We start from the raw sequence: 23,261 nt of genomic DNA on the forward strand, positions 1-23,261 counted from the left end.
CTGCAACGTAAATCTTTCATCGGGGGCTTGAGTGCGGAAACCGAGGTGAGGGGAGGGTCTCTGGAGCTTAGAAGTATGAGAGAATGACTGAGGGATTGTGATTTGTGTGCAAAAACTCGAGCTTATGCCTTCTATTTATAGGGCTGGAAACCCTCGTACGCGGCGCGTACCTCCGACGTACGCGGGGCGTACTCAGTATAAGGGGCGTACTTCGGTTACGCGGGGCGTAACAATGCGTCATGGCTTACGACTCCTGGCTAGCTAAGCGTAGCTTGGGCGGGCCGATGGGACTCGACTCTAGGTCTAGTACGCGGGGCGTACTCCCAGAGAACGCGGGGCGTAATCCGCCCTGTCCTCTTCTAAATTCCGTAACTTTCGCGTACGAGCTCCGTTTTTCGTGTTCTTTATATCCACGTGTAGGTGAGATTATGATCTACAACTTTCATTTAGACTCCGTCGGCCAGTTTTGTCTTTATTTTTAATGATATATTTTTAATAGGCCGGGCCTCCTAAAGTTCGTTTAAAAACTCATAGGTTCTTTATTTGACGTCGGTTTTTGTTTGTCTTCTCATCCATTTGTTCCTATTGCGGAGATCTTCAACTCTCATTTGGATTGCGTTAGCTAATTTACACTCAATCTTAAATTCGAATTTTTAGCCCTCTACTACTGTTACGAAACTTCGAAAATTCGTAACTTCTTCATACGAGGTCCAATTTGGGCGATCTTTTTATGCACGCTCACCTTTTAACGAGATCTACGATTTATGTTTAGATACTTAAGGCTAAAATGCACATTATTGAGATTTTACTTTTTACGTCAAATAATGTTTTAACGGCGTGTCGTAAATATACGAGTGGTTATAATTTTTTCAATATAACCCAGTTTTGAGCGTTCTTTATGTTTTCGAAAACCTTGACACGTTAATTAGTATTTGATGCATCCCAACTTAGTTATTTGAATACTTTATTTTCATGGTTAATTTAGTTGTATTTGACTTTTGAGCGTTACAATGCTTTTGGAAAATATAGGGTTGTCACAGATCAGAGGTGACGGAGTTCACTATTTCATGGATCGAATCTGGATTCCCAAGTCCGGAGGATTCATAGAAATAGTCATGGAAGAAGCGCACAGAACCAAATACTCTGTTCACCCGGGTTCGGACAAGATGTACCTGGATCTCAAGAAACAATACTGGTGGCGAAACATGAAAGCTGAGATAGCTACATTCGTGGGCAAGTGTCTGACTTGCGCCAAAGTCAAAGTTGAACATCAGAAACCCTCAGGTCTGCTCCAACAGCCCGACATCCCCGAGTGGAAATGGGAGATGATTACCATGGAATTCATCACCAAACTGCCCAAGTGTTCTAGTGGATACGATACCATTTGGGTAATTATCGATCGTTTGACAAAATCCACTCACTTCATTCCAATCAAAGAATCATATAAGATGGAAAGACTCGTGCGAATCTACATTCAGGAGTTAGTACGTCTACACGGTGTACCTGTATCTATTATCTCTGATCGAGATAGCAGGTTTACCTCTAGATTCTGGAAATCCCTTCAGATAACCGTTGGAACCAAACTAGATATGAGCACAGCATATCATCCTCAAACCGATGGACAGAGTGAGAGAACAATCCAAACCCTGGAGGACATGCTTAGGGAATGTGTCATTGACTTTGGAAAGTCGTGGGACACACATCTATCTTTGATCGAATTCTCATACAACAACAGTTACCACACCAGCATTATGGCTGGTCCATTCGAAGCCCTATACGGTCGTAAGTGCAGATCCCCTCTGTCCTGGGCCGAGGTGGGGGATACACAGTTAGCTAGGAGTCGAGTCCCCGACAGTGCTCTTACTGGTCTTGAAATCATCCGCGAAACCACCGAAAAGATCATTCAAATCCGTAACCGATTCAAAGCTTCACGTGATCGTCAAAAGAGTTACGCTGATAATCGTCGGAAACCACTCGAATTCCAGGTTGGAGACCGTGTCCTGTTAAAAGTCTCGCCCTGGAAAGGCACTGTACGCTTTGGTAAGCGTGGGAAAGTTAATCCAAGGTACATTGGACCCTTTGAGATCCTTCCCAGGATCGGTCCAGTTTCCTATAAACTTCATTTACCTCACGAACTCAGTAACATTCATCCTGTCTTCCATGTTTCAAATCTCAAAAAGTGCCTATCCGATGAAACCCTAACAATTCCCCTAGACGAGATCGAGATCAATGAAAACCTCAACTTTGTGGAGGAACCGATCGAAATCAATGTAAGGTATAGTACAAACTTACTATACCTTACATTTGTGAAACTACAATCAACTTTAAGAAAATATGGGATTTTCTTGGTATACATAACATTTCAGAAACAGAAAGGAAATTTGAAACATTTTCACAAACAAAAACCACTTATGAACTCACCAGCTTTATGCTGATTTTCAAACCGCTTGTGTTCTCAGGTCAGCGTTAGAACAGGTACCCGAAGATCCTTTTTGCTTGAAGACGGTGTACATGAAGATCCATTTCATTTTGTTTATATATACTATGTATCACAACTGTACAAACTTTACTTTTGAAACAACTGTAAAACTTTATTATGTAATGTAATGGTTGTTTTACTTTACTTACTATGTGCATTGGATTTGATACTCAGCGTGGAGTCAACCCCGGAAATGTTTCCGCCTTCGGTTTTCGGGGTGTGACAGTTTGCACATTTAAAACAATCAAATTAGGGAGTAAAAGAGAGTTTACGGCCCAAGCACAAGCTTAGGCTGTAAACACCTCAAAATCTTGTTAAAAAGGCCCCAAAACACTCCCAAACCACCCTTAGGCTTCACACATAAATTGGGGACTTGTTATTGTAGGTTTAAATCATTTGAACACAAGGAAATACGGGGTAACATGGAGTTTACGGCCCAGACACATGTCAAGGCCGTAAACTCCCCAAAACATGCCCAAATGTTGGTTTTTGCCCCCCAAATGGCCTTAGGCTATTTCTATAAAATGCTAGGAAGGATTTAAGGACTTAAACACAAGAAATGGAGGGATAGAAAGGAGTTTACGGCCCAAGAAATTGTCTAGGCCGTAAACTCCCCAAAACTCATCCAAATTATAGTTTTAACCCTCCAAAATAGCATCACACTTCATTAGAAATCACTAGAAAGGCATTAGGGTCTTTAAACTTCCCAAAACTCCAAGGATGAGAGTCTACGGCCGTAAACTCCCTTAGGGGTGGTCCCTTGGCCGTAAACTCATAGAACATGCCCTTAGAGGCCTAAAACCCACTCATGCCTTTTGAGAAAAGTGCTTAGAATAAATCAATGAACAAGTAGAAGCCTTAAAACCGCCTAGAACCCATCACAATGAGTTTAGGGCCGTAAACTCATGGTGAGAAGTCCCTAGGCCGTAAACTATGTATTAAGGGGATATTCTTGGATAGCAAACTCCATTCCTTAGCCATTCACACCCTTAAACGCTACCCGGGACACCCAAACACTTAGCCAAAGTGTTTTCCGCTCCTGTGAGCGCGTATATTTGTTTAATTAGTATTAAATGTGCTAATTGCATGTAAACATATGTTACCATATGTTAAAATAGGTCATTGTGTGTGTTCAAGTCCTTGCGTGATACCGAACGCCCAAACGACACCTTCGTCGGACCTACTTACACCAGGTGAGTTCATACCCCTGAATGAACCTTTTAAATATTTTAACATGTTTTATAGGGGGGGAATACAATTTAAACATGCCAGTTATCATATCAATCACATGTGATTGATAACCTGCATGCACAAGATTTTACGATATTGAACACTGTTTTACCAAGTAGAACACTATAATGGTTTCCAAAAGGTTTTCATTCGTTTCAAAACTTTTACTTGTACTGTTTTATCTGAATTGATTCTAAACTGATTTATGAAGGATTTCCAAAGGCTTTCAAACATGTTTTTACAAAAAGAATACAAATTGTTGTAGTGCAACCTTGTAAAACTATTACTATTAATGAAATGTTTTGTTGTACTTGATTACTATAATGCATGTGTTGTGATACTTGACATGACGTCATCCACCCCAGAACGTTTCCGCCGTTCCAGTTTTGGAGTGTGACAAGTTTGATCCTGGGTTTTCCTAGGGATTATGTCACACCCCCAAACCGGAACGGCGGAAACGTTCGGGGGCGGATTACTTCATGTGGTAACATAACAAATGAATAAATAGTAAAGAAAGCAATACAACCATCATATATACAATTGAAAGTTTACATTGTTTAAAAGAGTACATGTTCAAAACAAATTAGAATATGATGTCAAAATATGAATTTAAACTAGTGCCACAGCATTCCTTCTTCAAAAGCGGTTTAGTACCTGTAATTACTGAATCCCTGGGACATACAAGTAGTTTTGAAAGAGTAGATCAACATTTAAGCTGGTGAGTTTCATAAGTATTAAATGACAATGTTTGTATGAAATGAAATGTTTTTGTTCTTGTTTGTTTGTTCCTAGAAAATCCTATATTTTCTATTAGTATAAATGTAGCCTTCTTTCAAGACCAATGTTTGTTTCTAGAAAATGTATGTACGTATAAAATTTCCAATACGTCTGAAAAACCCTGTAAATCAATGTGTTTTTAATACTCTATGTGAGTTTTATAACCATGCTATTGACAAGGAATGCCTATACACAACGTTTTTCAGGCGTTGGAATGTTCTGACGTTTGTCACCCCGAAATGGTGGACTATAGCTAACAGTCAGGGCGCAGGTTGTCAAGCCCGTATAGATCTATACACAAACACCATGCTCCCCCTCCAAGGGATTATGGTATATAATACAGGACTTGAAATTTGTACTCGAACGTACGTGAAGTTAATGTCTCACAAAACTTAGTATAAAACAGATTTACGTGTGAAAATGTTCGTTTGTTATTGTATATGAAAGTAGCTTCTTGAAATAGTATTTCCATGTATGTAAAAGTTCGTAGTATTCTCGTAAAACTATACCTATTATAGTTTCCTAAAAGTATGTTTCGTTTGTATAATAAACCGTTAGTGAAAATGTTCACTTGTTATGAAAAGTGTAGTTTTTGTAGTGCCAAAACTGACACACATAAACATAGTATAAGCAAAGTGTTTGACTTATATAAATACATAAATCATTTCTCTTTTCAAAAGATAAAGTGTTGTCATGATATAATTTGCATATGAAAGTTTCCCTATAATAGTTATAAATCACATATGATTCCTTTGATAAAACGCGTATAGTGAAAGTTTATATAACATAGAAGCTGAGGTAGGACTAGTCTGGGTATGAATCCACAATAATAATCGAGTGTTTTACTTGTATTCCCCCCCCCCCCCCCCCCCTTTAATAGCATATAAAAGTACTCATAAAAAATTTAAAAGTGTGAATTATAGGGATATGAACTCACTTGAAAGATCGGAGGTTGCGGGATGAAAACCGGACTGAATTTCGACTCGAGAAAGTGGATTTCCTTAGGATTCTCGGGAATCTCAGGAGCACAAACAACCTTCGGGACTTGAGCAAAGTGATCGGGGCTTCGGGGTAGCACGAGCACGGAAAAAGAGGCAAGAACGTAAGAGAAATGAGAGAAACTGTGCATTTTCATCGGAACCCTCGCATCCCTTTTATAGGGGCTAGGAACCGACCTCGTACGCTGGGCGTACGCGTGTATGCTAGGCGTACACGTGCGTCATGCATGACCGAGTCCTCGACTGCCTCGGAGCTCGGATGGGACGGGGCATAGCCTCGCATAGGCGCGATGTGGACGATCCGAGGCCAACGCCTCGCGTACGCTGGGCGTAACTCGGCCCTATCTGATGACTCCCCATCGGATAATACCAAGGGTTTTAATTAAAATTTATATTTTAGTTATTTAATAAACTTCAAAAATTCATATCTTCTTCATACGAACTCGGTTTTCGATGTTCTTTATATCCACACGAAGGTGAGACCATACTCTTCAACTTTCGTTTAGATCCCGTCGGAAAATTTTGAAATTATTTTTATTATTTATTTTTAAAAGGTCGCGGTAAGAAAATTTCTTTAGAAATTCATAACTTATTTATTTGACGTCAGTTTTTGCCAGACATTTTACCGCTGAAATACCATTGTCGAGACCTTCGATTCTCGTTTTAGGTCATTCCGGCCAAAATTCGCTCGATCTCCAATTCGAGTTTTTAGCCGTCTGTCGTTAAACCGAACCTGGAAAATTCCTAACTTTCTTATACGAAGTCAGATTTGGGCGTTCTTTTTACGTACGATCACGGTTTAATGACATCTAACATAATAGGTAATTTAATTAGTGATTTTTGGATATTTTATTTTCGAATTTAGTTTTATTATAACGAACGTGGTTACAATACTTGACTTTTTAGGTCGTTTACATGTAGTTGAAATATCGGGTTGTCACAGTTTAGGTGTGACACATTAGAGACAACCATATTTTTGGAGCTAACATTCCAAAGAAGGGTTCTTGAATGTTGCTTGTTAGATTTGATTATAGCAATAATTATGAAATTCTTACTATGTGTTTTTCGATTTTACATAGGTTAGTTTAGGATTTTCAAAGTGTGTTGCTATTATGAGAAAAACCATAGATTTCTAGGTTGCATGAGCCCAAACTTGTTTATGTGAAATTCCACTGTGCAAAACACGTTTCATTATTTATTTTTGTAACCTAAAAAACCCATGATTTGGCATCTATACACATTAATAGTAAGTTGAGGAGACAACTTTCATGTCATGGATCCAAGGACTGTCTAAGATAATATTATAGAAGGACAAGGAATTAACAACAAATTTTTTTTGAATAGAGCTAAATCCCTTTATATATACATATATATATATATATATATATATATATATATATATATATATACATATATATATATATATATATATATATATATTAGAAGCTTGGTTTCTCCAATGGTATTCTTGGTCTTGCTACTGAATTCCACTTGGACTAAGGATCTTCGAACTATCTTAGAATCTGGGATGTTTATCTTGTTGAGTGTTTCTAGGAGAATGATGTTTATGGAACTCCCACCATCTATTAAGATTCTTCGAATAAAGTGGTTAGATACATACAATGTTATGACTAGACTATCATGGTGTGGGTCTAGCACATCCTCACTATCATCTTCGTCGAAATATATCTCTGTCGAAAGTTATCTCCTTTTTGTTGGTAAAGAATACATTCTTTCTTGGTGTGTCTTCTTTTTCCATCTTTTAGCTCTTCTCATGTATTTTAGCTATAGAATAAGAGGTTCCATAGATGTCATATTCACAAGAGATAAAAGTGATTACCTTGGCATGTGAGTGTGGATGTGTTATTCTTTTGGGTAGGACTTCAGGATCTTGGGATTTCTAAATAATCTCGTATTTCCTTCTTCCCAAGAGTTTATTTAAATGTGCCTTGCTTAATATGTATCTAATCTCTTTTCTGAGGATGAAGCAATCTTTGGTAAGCACACCATTCAGATTTATATTTCCATCCTAGTGTTTTGTCATTTTTCTTCAGCCATCTTTCCATGTCCCTAAGATCATGCATGACATATAGAAAACCTAAAATATTAACAAAAACCAATATTTAGATATCTTAGGATAATATTCTTCTTCCAGAGCATTAACCCTATGATTCTTAGGTCTTGAATTAGGTTTAAATTTTTTATATTTTTGGGAGAAAGATCCATTCTTAATACTCACATTTTTGTAGGATGCTCTGATCTTCTTATGGATCTTCTTGTCTTCTTCGGTCCTAATGAATCATAGGGATCTACTTCTAACTTCGTCTAGTTTCTTTCATTGGTTCATGACAAGATCCTTATAAAATTGAGAATCTTTCTTTAGTATCGTCTTCAAGGCTTCCATGGTTGTTGCAATATCTAAGTGTGGAATATATAGGGATTATTTTCAAAAGATACTAACATAATCCATTAAGGATTCATCAATATCTTGAGTTACTCTGTAAGGGTCACTTATTAATTTCTCAAAAGTTCTACTATAAGAAAACTGATTATTAAACAAGTTAATGAGATACGAGAAAGAAGTTATAAAGTATGGAAGAACTTTTATGATCCACTATAATGCAGATCCTGTAAGGGTTTAACCAAAACCTTTGTATAGACAAGCCTTTATAATATGTTGAGGAATTGGAACAATCTCAATGCGTTCTCTGTATTGGGCGACGTGCTCTTCAGGATCTGTGGTCCTATCATATATCTTCATGTTGGGAGTTTGAAATCTCTTTGGAACTTCAATGCCATAGATGTAGGATACAAATCTTGAGACCCAATGGTTGACAGGTGACTACTCTAGTATAGGTTGAATCACGTCTGGAACACTCAAGATCATGTCTCTAACTTCCCTTAGTTCTTTTTCCATAACTAGACTTATCCCAAACCTTGGGTGTTAGATGAGCTGTTGAATATCCTTCCAAGATTTTGGGAGATAGGACCTCCCGTACTAGGAGTTACACCATCTATGAAGATAGGCGCCTTCCTCGATATGCAATCTCATTCTTGAGTTTATGAAGATGCACCAGTTTTAATGTCTAGGATCCTAGGCTGCAAGAATGAAGATGGATTTGGTGTAGTTTCCATAGGCCTTCTTGAGTCTGAACTCAATCTGTCTATTTATTCGAACTACATCTTGTTGAAATTTACTTTGATCAGTGATATATCGATCCATCATGGTCAACACAGATATGATCTTAATATTTGAGACCATAACCAATATTTCTTGGGTTGTCCCTCCTGGATATTAGACTAGTGACGATGTTGAGACAGTCTTTATCGATACATGAGCATTACTTCTTTGTGGGTTAATAGTTGGAGTTATGGATAAATTTTGAACAATAGAAATGGATGGAACGGTCTAAGAACTACATTTCAATAAAGAATACATTTTTAATGCAAAATGTGTAAATGATAGAGAATGGCAAGAAAAGTTTTTTTAATAATCTCCAAAAAATGTAATAACATCACTTATCCCACGAATAGTGCCAAAATTGTTTAGGTAAAAAATTGAAAAACTAATTTCATAACCAAATTAGTAAGTATGGTGTAATGTTTAGAATTAAATGTTTAAGTTTAAAGTGCTTAAGATCTTGAAATACACCAAAGATCTTGGCTATGCCCAAGATCCTGAGAAGAAAATAATAATATTTAAAAAACTGTTTGATAAAGTAAATTCGTTTTGAAATATAAATATGTGTATTTGAAGTAATTGAGACAAAAAAATAATTTTAATGTTGTTAAATGAGTGAATTTGGATAATAAATCTTAATATACTAAATAAGACACCAAGATACCACAATATATCTTGGTTGTTTTAGTGAATATTGTAATCGATTAAAGAAAGTAAAAATAAATGCAAGAACATAGAGATGTACGAGGAAAGCCCTTAATCATTTTGGATCTACGACATAAAACCTCGGGTGGTGATGAAGTGTCGAGAGAAAAATGGTGAGCATACAAGAGATAATGTGTCTATGAGTGATGATCAACTTGGTGCATGATTAACCCAGTTCTATAGGATGGCTCGAGTATATTTATGCTTTGACCATATTTCTTTTGACCTAGTCTACTCCTATTTAATCAAATCTATAAGTCTTTCCTAAAGGATAAAAAAACACGATGGCACACCTAAGATAGTGACTAAAGCCACCACCTTGGCTTACCCATGATGTTAATATAAGTTCAAGATATTAAAAGTGGTAAAACAAAAAGGTAAGACAAAAAATTCTACCCATAACAATGGTCATATTGTTACCTCATTCAACATTAAAAGTAACTACTTCAGCCTTGATATCATGATGTGCAGTGGAAAATGCATTAAACTCCCAACCTCAATTGTTACAGTCAACACATGATCAAAGATTGAATGTTTTAATCAAACAATCAACATAAGTAATTAGGAAGAATAATCGGTTGGATTAAGAATATCCATATCAGTTTTTTTGTAGTAATTACTACTAACAAATGAATAATTTAAAATAAAAGAAACAATTAGAAAAGATTCAAATAAGATATAAGATTTATACGAATTAGAACGAAATTATATATCAAAATTTAAGCAAATCAATTCCCAACAATGTATATTTCTTACCTAAAGTATGTCATTTCAGAGTTCAAAAAAATGATAAGAGTGAGGGAAATATCGGAATGCTTTAGAACAATATTTTTTATTTTAAAAGTTTTGAAATAAAGAAAAGGAAAAATACTTTTGGCTTTCTTGTTTTGAATGAAATTTAAATAAAGAAAATATTTTTGGATTTTCATTTGCAAAAGAAATAAAAAAAAAGAAAATATTTGTGGATTATTAAAATTAAAAGAAATTAAGAAAAACATTTTTCTGAGACATTTTCAGAATAAGATCAAAAATAGCATGCAAACAATGAAGAAAAAACAAAATCAAATGAATTCATGATGAGAATATATTATATAAATACAAAAGAATCAAATTCATTCGAATATAGTTTAAACTCAACATTAAAATAAGGCAACCCTTTGTACGCAAGTAATTTAGAATTTTGAATCTTTTAAAATGTGATTTCATCGATTAATAAGAATACGTATTAAGCAGTGTTTGGAAGTCTGATATGCTTAAGACATTATTATTTAAGTATACTTACAAGTAAACTATTTTTTCTATAACCTTAACCAATGAAAAAGAATTCACGATTCACAAAAGAAAAAAAATCATAAGGAAAGGTTAAATGGGTAATAATGAATTGAATTTCCAAATTTGAAACCCAACACCATATACGTTTGTCATCATGAGCATCAAGGTATTATATGATGTATCTGGAAGGTAAAGTACCCATTATGTCACCATACATTACCTATTGTGGACCATATAAACCAAGACAGGGCATTCAGAACATATATTGTTATAGTGTAATCACAGAGTAAGCTATTGTGGTAATTACAATATATTTAATTCATAATTGATGTTATCATTATGAGTTGGTCAAACATAAAGCAGAGCACATAATATTCCAACATCGAAACAATTTTACCTTACTGAGACGGGGCACCCTTACATTCTTTCACATAAAAAGGACGGATTCATAATATCATACGAAGATGTCAGAAAATGCATCAACCATTAGTTGGATATACTGAGCCGCATGAGGTTTCCTAATCCTTTCACTTGAGAAGAACATCAATTCGAGTTGTTGATGTATAGCAAAATACTCACCCAATCTAACTCGATGATCTTGATGTATAAGATGCCAACTTTACTGCCAAAATAATCGATTCTTAACAATCCAGGTGAAATCATAGAAATGTAGTTCATGGGAATCGCTTAAGGACTTTGAGTAGAGAATCGATATATTGAATAAAACAATCATATGTTATCATGAGAAGCAACCCATCATTAAAGCTTCGACAAAGCCGCTAACATAAAAAAACATACCAGTCTTAACCTTATACGTCTATGTTTAAATAATTACTACTAGTGTTGTAAGGCTTATCTCAATATCTCAATTCACACTACTAAAGAGATAATAAAACCAAAATATTTATATGATTACTAATTGAAATTTGTACTTCCAGACTGATGATTTTTAAATGAAGTATTAAGAAAAAGTTTATATGATAATCTTCAAACATAAGAAATGAACAAAGTTCACTTATATTTCCAAAATGAAAATCAAAAGAACACAAATAATCATCTAACAAACAAGAATCTAAAATATTTTGTTTTCATATGTAGAAATGTAAAAGAAACAAAATCAGAAAGAAATATACAAAGTAAAACGAAAAAAGTGAAAAAACATGAAGATCTAAATGACATTGAGCTTCGGGAATGAACTATAGAGTTTAAAGAAATGTAGATATTGAAAATAACAAATGATCACGAAGCAATCGAACCATCAGAAATGAAAAATAATTGTTTAGAAATTATAGAAAAAACAAATCTAGAAGCAACTTTGAAAGATTAAAGGACATTATTATATTTTAAGATTAAAAATATATCCAAAGTGTTCTGTGGCTTCTTAAGTGAACATAAAATATTCAAAATCAAGACACACTCTTTGTATGAACATAGGGCATTTTTTCGAAGTGATCGAAAGCGTTCCGAGACTTCGATATGAATAAAAAACCAAACACTTAATAAATTAAGCTTGAAAGATGAAAACTTCTATATGTTCAGGAACTTAGCTAGAATTCACCATGCTAAGACCTTTAAGAATGTGTATTAATGATGTTTCATCAAGATATTTTTTGAAAATGTCAGCCTATTAGTATTTTAAAAGATTTGGATTGGAACTTTGAAAGATTGTTTTTCATATTCATAATAAAACACCAACAATAAAAAAAATATGGAAAAATTTAACATTAGCTTTGAGTAGATTAAAGATTTCATAAGATATTATATTGAATCTTCTATGAATGAAAGAACAATTTTATGTAAATCATGTAATTGAAATTGCTTCATTCCAGTAATATAGAGGAATATTTGCAAAATAGACCATAGTTCTAGCCTCTTCGCAAAGTGATAGGTTTTTCCTTTTAACAACTCTATTTTTTAGGATTGTAAGTAGTAGAAAAATTATACACAATGCTTTTGTCTTACAACATCAATATTTTTTTTAGGAGTGTAAGGAGTAGAAAACTTATGCGCAATGCCTTCGTCTTGCAGAAATGTTTCAAAAAAATATTTTTAAATTTTTTCCCATTGTTACTTTTAAATTCTTCTTATAAAATTCTTGAGATAATGTCACTAAGTTTTCATTCCTCCTAGTCCAGACATCATTAGGAGTTGTTACTCTTAATCATATATGACTAAAATCTAGAAAATGGTTGCGAAATATTATCTAATAATGTCATTGAATTTTTAATCATACGAGGTATTTTGTTTATGTTAATTTATTGACATGTGAATATATAATTTATTCACCTATGAATAAATAAAAAACTACAAGAATTGGTTTTTGAATTATTTTTATACAGTACAAATAAGTTATTTTACATATAAATTCCATATTATAATATTATAGACTATATATTGGTTAATAAAAACCATTCACATGTAAATCTAAGATGATAAAAAATGATGAATATATTAAATTGTACACATTCACATTGAATATAAGAACTATAATGTCATCATCAATAATGTCTTTTCTTTTAGGTCAAAAAACAGTAAGCCATTAGGACATGAACCCACAATTGATTAAATGTTATCCATTTGTTAAAGTATAACCATCTTGTTATTACCATGTAAATACACATAAAACTGGTAATCGACATATATTGTTAACTTATTATATATATATATAACTGTGTGTATATAGTTATTTTGAGAACTTAAAAATGAGAACTCGAGAGGTTCTAATCCGGTTATTAGTTTTCAAGACCAAGACAACTATTGGACTCCTAAACCTACATTTAATGGAGATACATGTTGAAATGTGCATATGTGTACATTTAAATGTTCATATATGTGTATGCATACACATTTAGTGTTTTTTTTTTCAAAAATTTTAAAACCAACATAGTAATCGGACTCCAATACTAGCTTTTCAGAGAATCTCAAATTGAAAATATCAAAAAAAAAAAAAAAAAACATAGAAAACATAAATATGCATAAATTTACATGCTTGCACATTTAGATGTTTACAGGGCAGGTCCAAGATGACTTCAAGTCCGAAAAAAAATGGGACCCTTATCAACCCTTTAAACACAACCCAACATCCAAACAACTTCATAATTATTAACTAGATGGGGAAACCCCGCGTTGCGGGGGTCGGATGCGACAATTTTTTCCGTTGTTTGGTTTTTGAAAATGTCTATATTTTGAGTTGTTCATTCCTTCCCTCTTTAACTAATCTATAAAAAAATAAAAAAAAACATCAATGAATCTTTAAGCAAAACTAATAAAGCGATAATTAAACGAAAACATAGGAACCTATAATGCCACAAATAACCAACGAAACTAGAGGGACCAAAAAAGACAAAAAGGAGGCAACTTTAAAATGACCCAAATATAGTTGAGGTACCATTCCTGCCAAAAAATATTAATATGACTAAATACTAATAATATGTAATAAAAGGCGAGGGTTATAAAAAATTAAAACGAAAATGAAATGGTTGTTTGTGAACAAAAGCATAAAATTGAAGGGTGAATGTTGTAACATTAATTACAAAACGAAAAAAATAAAAAGCCATATTCTAAGTTCCAAAACATAAATCTTGAAAATAAAAACTAAAAAAATTTACATTTACAAGTATATTATAATAATTTAACTTTTTTATAAACTTATTCATACATCCATTTTGTGATTCAACAAATTGTTAAGTTTTTTAGTTTTTTTTTTTCTTTCAGTTATGTTCTAAAATTTTACCCTAATTTACGAAAAATTCTTAAACTAAAATTTGTTTAATAAAACACATGAATTATCGGCAATAGTGACAATTTGACCATATTTTCTCGGTTTACTAGTTTCTTTACTTACATGGTTTATTAAAATATCATTATTTTATACAAATTTATGAATAAGTCCCAAACTAAAATTTAGTAATGATTTGACATTTTCTACATGTAACGTAGATTTTACCGGTTTTATTGCTTACATGGACCCCTAGTCATTAAATGAGATGAAGAGATGAATATATTGGGTTATATAATGCTATGTTTACCAAAAAACTTGATATCTTGATATATTGTATATTTTTTTGGAATATAAAATGCAATAAGTACATAAACTAGCAACAACTATATCATTTTTTGCATTTACAAGAAATTTCAAATTGTCTTTCTAATCTTATGTAACCTAATATATCCATCATTTTAGATGTGACATCCACAATTTCACGGCCAGAAAAGACCGATTTATTTATGCTTTATTTTAAAATCAGAGTTATCTTTTAAAGAAAATAGTTGCGGAATTTGTCCCAAAAACAAAATATGATAACCATTTATCAAAATATATCTCAAAAAGAATGTAATTTTATTAAATAATAAAACCTCAGTATATCATGTTCCGATACAGATACATAAGCATAAACAAAACTTACATTTATTTACACTAATGATTTACATCTCCTTTAATCTCTCAGTGAAATATATCTTCGTGTTGATACTTGTGATACAAAGAAAACTGAGTGGGTCAGGCTTGAGAGCCTGGTGAGCATATAGGGTTTTCGACCCACAATAATATAATTATTATATTCAACCATCAAACAATCAACCCAATTACTCATCCTTATTATCTTCTTTATTTCTCAAGGTTTTACCCTAAGAATTCAACTATCATTCATTCATTCATTCATTCCTAAGGATTGACCTAAGGAATTGACACAAAATCCATTGCTATATAAGGCGCATCTACCAACATCATCCTTTAAGCGCCTCTTCCAAGATTACGTCATACACTATGAGGCGCGACTGCCAGGTTTATGACATTCTCTTTTGGGCGCATCTGCCGACATTATCCTTTAAGCGCATCTGCCAGGATTATCCTATAAGCGCATATGCTAGTATTATGACATTCTCTATTTAGTGCATCTACCAATATTATTCTCAAGCGCATCTGCTAGTATTATGACATTCTCTACTTGGTGCATCTACCAATATTATTCTTTAAGCATCTTACATACCTCGTCTTATATCATTTTTTGCATTTACAAGAAATTTCAAATTGTCTTTCTAATCTTATGTAACCTAATATATCCATCATTTTAGATGTGACATCCACAATTTCACGGCCAGAAAAGACCGATTTGTTTATGCTTTATTTTAAAATCAGAGTTATCTTTTAAAGAAAATAGTTGCAGAATTTGTCCCAAAAACAAAATATGATAACCATTTATCAAAATATATCTCAAAAAGAATGTAATTTTATTAAATAATAAAACCTCAGTATGTCATGTTCCGATACAGACACATAAGCATAAACAAAACTTACATTTATTTACACTAATGATTTACATCTCCTTTAATCTCTTAGTGAAATATATCTTCGTGTTGATACTTGTGATACAAAGAAAACTGAGTGGGTCAGGCTTGAGAGCCTGGTGAGCATATAGGGTTTTCGACCCACAATAATATAATTATTATATTCAACCATCAAACAATCAACCCAATTACTCATCCTTATTATCTTCTTTATTTCTCAAGGTTTTACCCTAAGAATTCAACTATCATTCATTCATTCCTAAGGATTGACCTAAGGAATTGACACAAAATCCATTGCTACATAAGGCGCATCTACCAACATCATCTGTTAAGCGCCTCTTCCAAGATTACGTCATACACTATGAGGCGCGACTACCAGGTTTATGACATTCTCTTTTGGGCACATCTGCCGACATTATCCTTTAAGCGCATCTACCAGGATTATCCTATAAGCGCATATGCTAGTATTATGACATTCTCTATTTAGTGCATCTACCAATATTATTCTCAAGCGCATCTGCTAGTATTATGACATTCTCTACTTGGTGCATCTACCAATATTATTCTTTAAGCATCTTACATACCTCGTCATTTACCTCATCATTTTATCACATACCAACTATCTCATCTACCCATGTTCTACGCAACATATTAGTAGATATAAAATACATATACGGTTTAACTCATTTAAAAACCAAATAAACAATAGTATATAAATACATAACACGCATTTCAAAGCAAATACTTCATATTTATGTGTTAGAAGAAAGTAACCACACACTCATTCATATAAACAACAATATATATATATACACATAGCACGTATTTTATATAATACTTCATATCTATGTGTAAGATGAAAGTGACTATACACTCACTTGATCAGAAGATGATCGGAGAGCACTACGACTTGTAGAAGTAGTATCCTTGGGTAGGTTTGGAAGATCTTCACAAAAACCGGGCTTCTAGCGGGCAGAGCTTCGGCTTGCAAATTTCACTTCTCGGGATCTTCGGGGCTTCAGTGCTCGGGAATGATACCGGGGCTTCGGGATATTTCTTGTACGAAAATCGAGGCAAAACGGGAGAGAGAGAAGAGAAAATGAGCAAACAAAATGGCTAATCTCGGTTTCTATTTATAGATTGTTGGGTCTGGGATTACGCTGGGCATAATTTCCAAGTACACTGGGCGTAATCTTGGTTACGGTGGGCGTACACTTCGGATAAGCTTTGGTATGCGTGCCACGATCTTCAAAAATTCATAACTTTCGCATACGAGTTCCGTTTTCGACGTTCTTTATATCCACGCGTAGGTGAGATTATGCTCTACAACTTTCATTTAGACTCCGTTGGCTAATTTTGATATTATTTTTATTATATTATTTTTAGTAGGCCGAGACAGGAAAACTCCATTATAAATTCACAATTTCTTCATCCGATGTCCGTTTTCGTCTGTCTTTTTACCGTTGGACTATTATCAACAAGATCTTCGATTCTCGTTTAGATTGTTTCGGCTAAAAACCGCTCGATCTCAAATTGAGTATTCAGGCTGCATACCGCTAAGTCGAAACTTAGAAAAATCATAACTTCCTCATACGAAATCAGATTCGGACGTTTTTTTTATGCACACTCATGGTTTAACGAACTCTACGAATTTTGTTTAGATCGTTAAGGCTAAATATCAATCTAACGTAAATTCACTTTTTACGTCATTCAGCGTCGTGCCGGTTCTGTCGCGAAACTTCGACAGGTCATAACTTATTCGTTATAACTCGGATTTCGGCGTTCTTTATATGCACGGAAACCTTGTGACATATACTACATCTTAGTTAAGATTATTCATTCTAAATAATCTTCTATCAAAAAGTCGTTTTTGGCGCTTATCGTCTCTAAATTGACTAGTTTGGATCTACGGGCGTTACATTAGACATCAACTCATTTTCTTCCATTTTTTTCCTAGAAACACACATTTTATTTGTTTTATTGACGACTTAGATACATAATCATAAATGAGTCGATGTGATGTATATCAAATTTTAAAATAAATATAATATTATATAACCTATCCTATCCATCTTATCAACTAATTTAATGACTACGTGTCTAAATCAACAATAAAATCAATAAAATGTATGTTTGATGGAGAAAATGGCTAAATCATCACTAAATTTTAGTTTGAGAATTATTTTTAAATTAAGGTAGGATAATGAGACTTTAATGAAATAGGTAAGTAATGAAACCAGTAAACCGGAAAAAATAAGTTAAATCGTCATTTTTACCGGTAATATATGATTTTTTGTAAATAAATGTTAGTTTGAGACTTTTTCGTAAATTAAGATAAAATTTTAGGATTTTTTTGAAGATTTTATATTCATTTTTAATAGATATAAAGATATAATTAATAGAAATCACAAATTACAAAGGTGACACAAGAGCACATCTTATGTTGTAACCTATGGTTGTAGTACCTTTGTTAGAAATTGAAATACAACAGAAATCTTAAATTTAAAAATACAACAAAAATCTTAAAATAAGAAAAGAATGTGACTGTGTAAGAATATGAAAAACAAATGCGACATAAATCAAAATAATGAAATGGCAATATAAGATTTAAAAAATTGAATTTATTAGTCCCAAAAATGAAACATTGTATCACATTGTAAGAACAAAAATTGAAACTTTCATCAGATTAAGAAAAATGATTTTAACAGTATTAGAAATGGAAGTTTATACAAAAAAAGTTGCATCAAATTAAAATTCGATAATAACATTTGAGAAATCGAAATTTGTATTACATATGTTGTAATATAAAAACATAATTTGCATCAGATTAAAAAAAAAAATCCGATTTAACATTATAACAAACTGTAAACGTAGAGATATTCATATATCAATTACATGATTTGTGTCTTTGAATTCACAGATTCTCGAACTTCAGAGTGTTTCTCATCCAGTCTTTCATAAATAAGAGGTTATTTCAAGAACAATATGTGACTAAGAAATAGAAATCGTTGATGATACAAGTGAGACTATTATTTCAAGAACAATATATTCAGTCTTTCAAAAATAATAGGTTATTTCATAAACAATATGTGATTGAGAAATAGAAATCATTGATGCAACAAGTGAAAGGGAAGGGAAAATCGATCCGAGGGGAAGTATCAAGAAAGAAATCGTAAGATAGTGGGATAATGGGATTTAGTAATCAGAAAAGAAAAAGAAGAGCAAGAATTATGAAATCAAACAAAGAGAGAAATCAAAGATCGAAGTAACTATTAGTCTAGAGAAGTTGAAACGATATTGATGTATTTGATGAGCCTTGGAAAGCGGAATTTGACATTGCACGACTAATAATCACTCCAGCTTCCTCAATTTGGCACCCGATAGTGATATTAGTATTATACTTTTGAACTAATGGACTATTCTAAAAATTAACCGGCTAACTCAACATATCAATCATAAAATGGTGGCTCGGGGCTATCGCCCAGCTTGCCCTGGCCTATAGGCCGACCCTGGATGTGCATATATGCACATTTCCAAATATATATATATATATATATATATATATATATATATATATATATATATATATATATATATATATATATATATATATATATATATATACACTAGCCGTTTACTGGCGCTAAGCGTCGCGCGGCAACAAGTTTCTTTCGGAAGATAGTTTTAATGTGATGATTAGTTTCCTTTAGACGTGACCTATTCATTGTGACCATTTGGTAGACTATTTTGTGTCGAATAGTTCATTTCAACATATAGTTTCTTGTTAGGAGCATAGTCATACAATACGACAAAAGTTGAGTCTACATCTCAAATAATTCATCTAATACTTCATACTTGATTTTATAATATATAAATAACAACAATATGCAACCATGTAGATTTGTATATTTATAACATGTCCAATATATAAACTACACCAATCCGCAATCATGTTGCTTCATCTGCTAGCCCTGCATTAGACATCAAATAAGCATCTAAGATACATATTTGAAGAAATTGTAAAATAATAAGTTGTTGATTGTACCTTGTTAATCACATAACACTTCTTTGTACACAACGTTTGATGTGTAAATTCCATCATTATCAAATGTTTTTTCCGGCTTTACTAATACCTTGGTATTGACACGTGATATTCCTCTGGACAACGCCACATAAAGCTGGCCATGTGAGAATACCGATTCTGGTAGATAAACACCTACATTTGGAATTGTTTGTCCTTGAGCTTTATTGATTGTCATAGAGAAACTAAGTTGAATTGGAAACTGCTTTCTCTTAACTTTGAATGGGAACATCTCATCGTCAGACGGCCATAGAGGAATTCTTGGTAAAAACACTTTTTCCAGCATGTTGGCCAACAACTATCTCTGCATTAATGACATTTTGTTGGAAAGCTCGACATATCAATCTGGTGCCATTACATAACCCATTTGAAGGATCGATATTTCGCAAAAGTATTACAGGGCACCCAGTTTTTAACTGAAGATAATGAGGGGGTACACCACTAACATTTAGCGAGTTCAAATATTCCATCGGATATATGTTATTTTTGTCATCTTCCACTTCATCAAAACTATAGTAAACTTTTTGCTCGCTAGAAAATTGTTCGATCAACTTATTATTAATCTCATCAAATCTTTCATTTTTAGTTGACAATATCGCCCTCGAAATGATAAATTTTGAATCGGTGTCGTTGGATAGCAAAGAAGGAAATATTGCATCAATCAGAGCGTCCACTGATTTAGTTTTATCAGTGTATGGAATGGACATGTTATCAGGTATACGAATATAGGACTCGTCCAATGTTTCCTCCTTTCCATCACCGACTCGTAGTAAAAAAATCAGAAAACCATGGGTCATTTACCGCTCTCATGTTGATATTTAATCGAAGCCTTTTAACTGAAGCCCATAGAGGTGACATTCGTAAGCTAGAGTCGACAATTTGTGCTCGAGTTCCACGTCTCACGACCGGCAACACTTGTCTAAAGTCACCTCCCATAACCATTATCTTTCCACGGAAAGGGAGCTTCTCATCTGTGATGTCTTGCATTATCCGATCAATTGCTTCTATTGCCTGCCTCCTAGCCATTACTGCTTCATCCCATATGATTACCTTTGCCTCGCGAAGTATCTGAGCCTTCCCACTTTGTTTAGTGATCTTGCACATCGAGTTATTATCAAGAGTGAGGGGAATTCCAAATCGTGAATGAGCTGTTCTCCCTCCTGTTATGTTATTCGCCGCAACACCTGACGTGGCCGTTGCAAGTGCAATAAGACCACGAGCACAAATATTGGCCAACAAAGCTTTGTACAAAAATGTCTTTCCAGTTCCACCGGGACCATCTATGAAGAAGACACCTGGTATATTTTGATCCACATGCCTCATTATTTCATCATATGCAAACTTCTGGTCTGGATTGAGAGAGTCCCGCGCATGTAAGTCTTCATATTCCACATTTATAGAGTATTCTTCTTGCACCTCACGATAACCTCTTGATTGTAAATCGATGTGTGCACTGACATTTGGAAGGTCGTAATCACTAAGCTTTTTACTCATAGATTCTAGGAAGACTCTAATGTTGATGAGGACCATATTTTGCACTCGCTCGGCACATCCATATTGTTTCCTATAATCTTCAGAAAGAGAATCTTAGTGGTCGTCCCATAACTTGCGAATATTTCTTGGTTCACAAAAAATCAGCATCGTCGCAAATAACCTTCTAAGTGCGTTGGGAAATTGAAATAAGGAAGCCTCTTCAAGACATTGTGATAAATTATCATCGGTCTCTATTAAACCTCTTTCAAGAGCTGCTTTTCGAAATGTAGGGTGTAATACACGATTGGTTGTGTATAAATCTTCAAAGCAGGTAGGCCCAGTGATATGACATAAAAGTAGGCGTAGGTAGTATCTCTCTCCTTCAGCTGGATTAGCATAAACAAGTCGACCAATCATTGATTTATGTTCTCGAGTCCTCCAACAATGGTTGCTTCGATTCCATGTAAAATGTTTGGGAAAATCCTTATACAAATATTTTCTCGCATTAGAATCTTCTTTATTCTTCTTGAAAAATGCCGTCAACATTGAATCTTTTTCTTTCTCCCTATCAACAATGTCTTCCATTTTGTCACCGTTTTTGAACCTAACCAACTGTTGATTCGGGAGATGTATTTGCAAGGCCATCACACAAGGGTGGATTTTTGAAAGAGGAAAGCTAAAAACTCGCCATAATGCCTCAGGAGGGGACATATAATTTGCGTCTTGAAAATTTTTTATCTCATTAATAACAACATTTTCTTGGTCTTTATCAATATGGATAACTTGTTTGTCATGGCCCTTATAAACATATTTGAAGAGGTACTTCACAGACTTTATACTCGAAAAAACCTCAACGTTGATATGACAATTAAAAATCATTAACAACTTTGGGTTGTATGGAGCCACCCATCTATTATCCAATGATGTATTTCTTACAGTCACCTCAATTCCATTATTTCTCCTTCTATATAATGGATATGAGTCCTCTCCTTGTGATGTTTTTTCATTGAATTGCCTACGATATCTGAAACAACATATTTTTGGCACACCCTGCATACACATACTTTTTTCTCGTAAGCTACCACAGGGACCGTGCATCATGTGACTTTTGACAAGATCATGCATTTCAGGAAACCTTATTGGGTCGGGAATTTCAGCACACACAAGTTTTTCATAATCTTCTGGATTATTCATCTTATATCTAGGTGTCATTATTAATAGGAAATGTGCATGTGGCAATCCACTCTTTTGAAACTCTATGATATACACATATGACCCCACCACACTGATTATATGTCTCTGGAATAACTATACCTTCAGATCCTCTAACTTAGCATGAAAAAATCTTGCAACAAGGTCCGGTCGATCTTGAGCTGACTGTCCAGGCAATAACTCATGATCGATTTCTTTCCATTTTGGGTTGTACGTCATTGTAAGAAATATATAAGGCCTCCCATCATCTTGAACTAAAGCCATGGCATCCAGAAATCTTCGACGCATGTCACGTGGACCTCCAATGAAACTTGCAGGTAACACAACTCTCTGTCCAACCCTACTTGGTTGAGCCTCACCGGCATTGAAGCAATCAACAATGCCCTGGTATAAATCGGCTCTAATTTTGGTTTGGTTCTTTTCAACAAAAACCAAATGTGTAGTCTCAATCTTTATATAGGTATCTACTGCAAACTGCTGAAACAATCTCCCTCCCATCAAAATCACATTACCATTCGACCGTATTTGGAACTTGTAACAATAGTATTCCCGCATACTACAATATTT

At 33.9% G+C, this 23,261-nt stretch overlaps 3 protein-coding genes across 3 annotated transcripts; all 3 read right to left on the bottom strand.

Annotated features, from left to right (window-relative positions):
- Positions 1-20,248: 20,248 nt before the first annotated feature.
- On the bottom strand, positions 20,249-20,716 carry LOC145040328 (uncharacterized). The gene has a single exon (XM_078988270.1). It carries the CDS (start codon positions 20,714-20,716, stop codon positions 20,249-20,251), a length of 468 nt encoding a protein of 155 aa, XP_078844396.1.
- A 49-nt stretch (positions 20,717-20,765) lies between these two features.
- On the bottom strand, positions 20,766-21,503 carry LOC145040329 (uncharacterized). The gene has a single exon (XM_078988271.1). It carries the CDS (start codon positions 21,501-21,503, stop codon positions 20,766-20,768), a length of 738 nt encoding a protein of 245 aa, XP_078844397.1.
- A 93-nt stretch (positions 21,504-21,596) lies between these two features.
- LOC145040330 (uncharacterized) lies at positions 21,597-22,694 on the bottom strand. Its single transcript, XM_078988272.1, has one exon. The coding sequence runs from the start codon at positions 22,692-22,694 to the stop codon at positions 21,597-21,599; it is 1,098 nt and encodes a 365-aa protein (XP_078844398.1).
- Between the last annotated feature and the right edge of the window lie 567 nt (positions 22,695-23,261).

This window comes from Lactuca saligna, chromosome 4 (genome assembly GCF_052625555.1).
Source record: "Lactuca saligna cultivar CGN05327 chromosome 4, ASM5262555v1, whole genome shotgun sequence".
NCBI classification, from domain to species: domain Eukaryota; kingdom Viridiplantae; phylum Streptophyta; class Magnoliopsida; order Asterales; family Asteraceae; genus Lactuca; species Lactuca saligna.

Bases quoted from the DNA above. Each gene is read 5' to 3' on its own strand.
- LOC145040328 (XM_078988270.1), bottom strand. From the start codon at position 20,716: ATGTCCATTCCATACACTGATAAAACTAAATCAGTGGACGCTCTGATT.
- LOC145040329 (XM_078988271.1), bottom strand. From the start codon at position 21,503: ATGAGTAAAAAGCTTAGTGATTACGACCTTCCAAATGTCAGTGCACAC.
- LOC145040330 (XM_078988272.1), bottom strand. From the start codon at position 22,694: ATGACACCTAGATATAAGATGAATAATCCAGAAGATTATGAAAAACTT.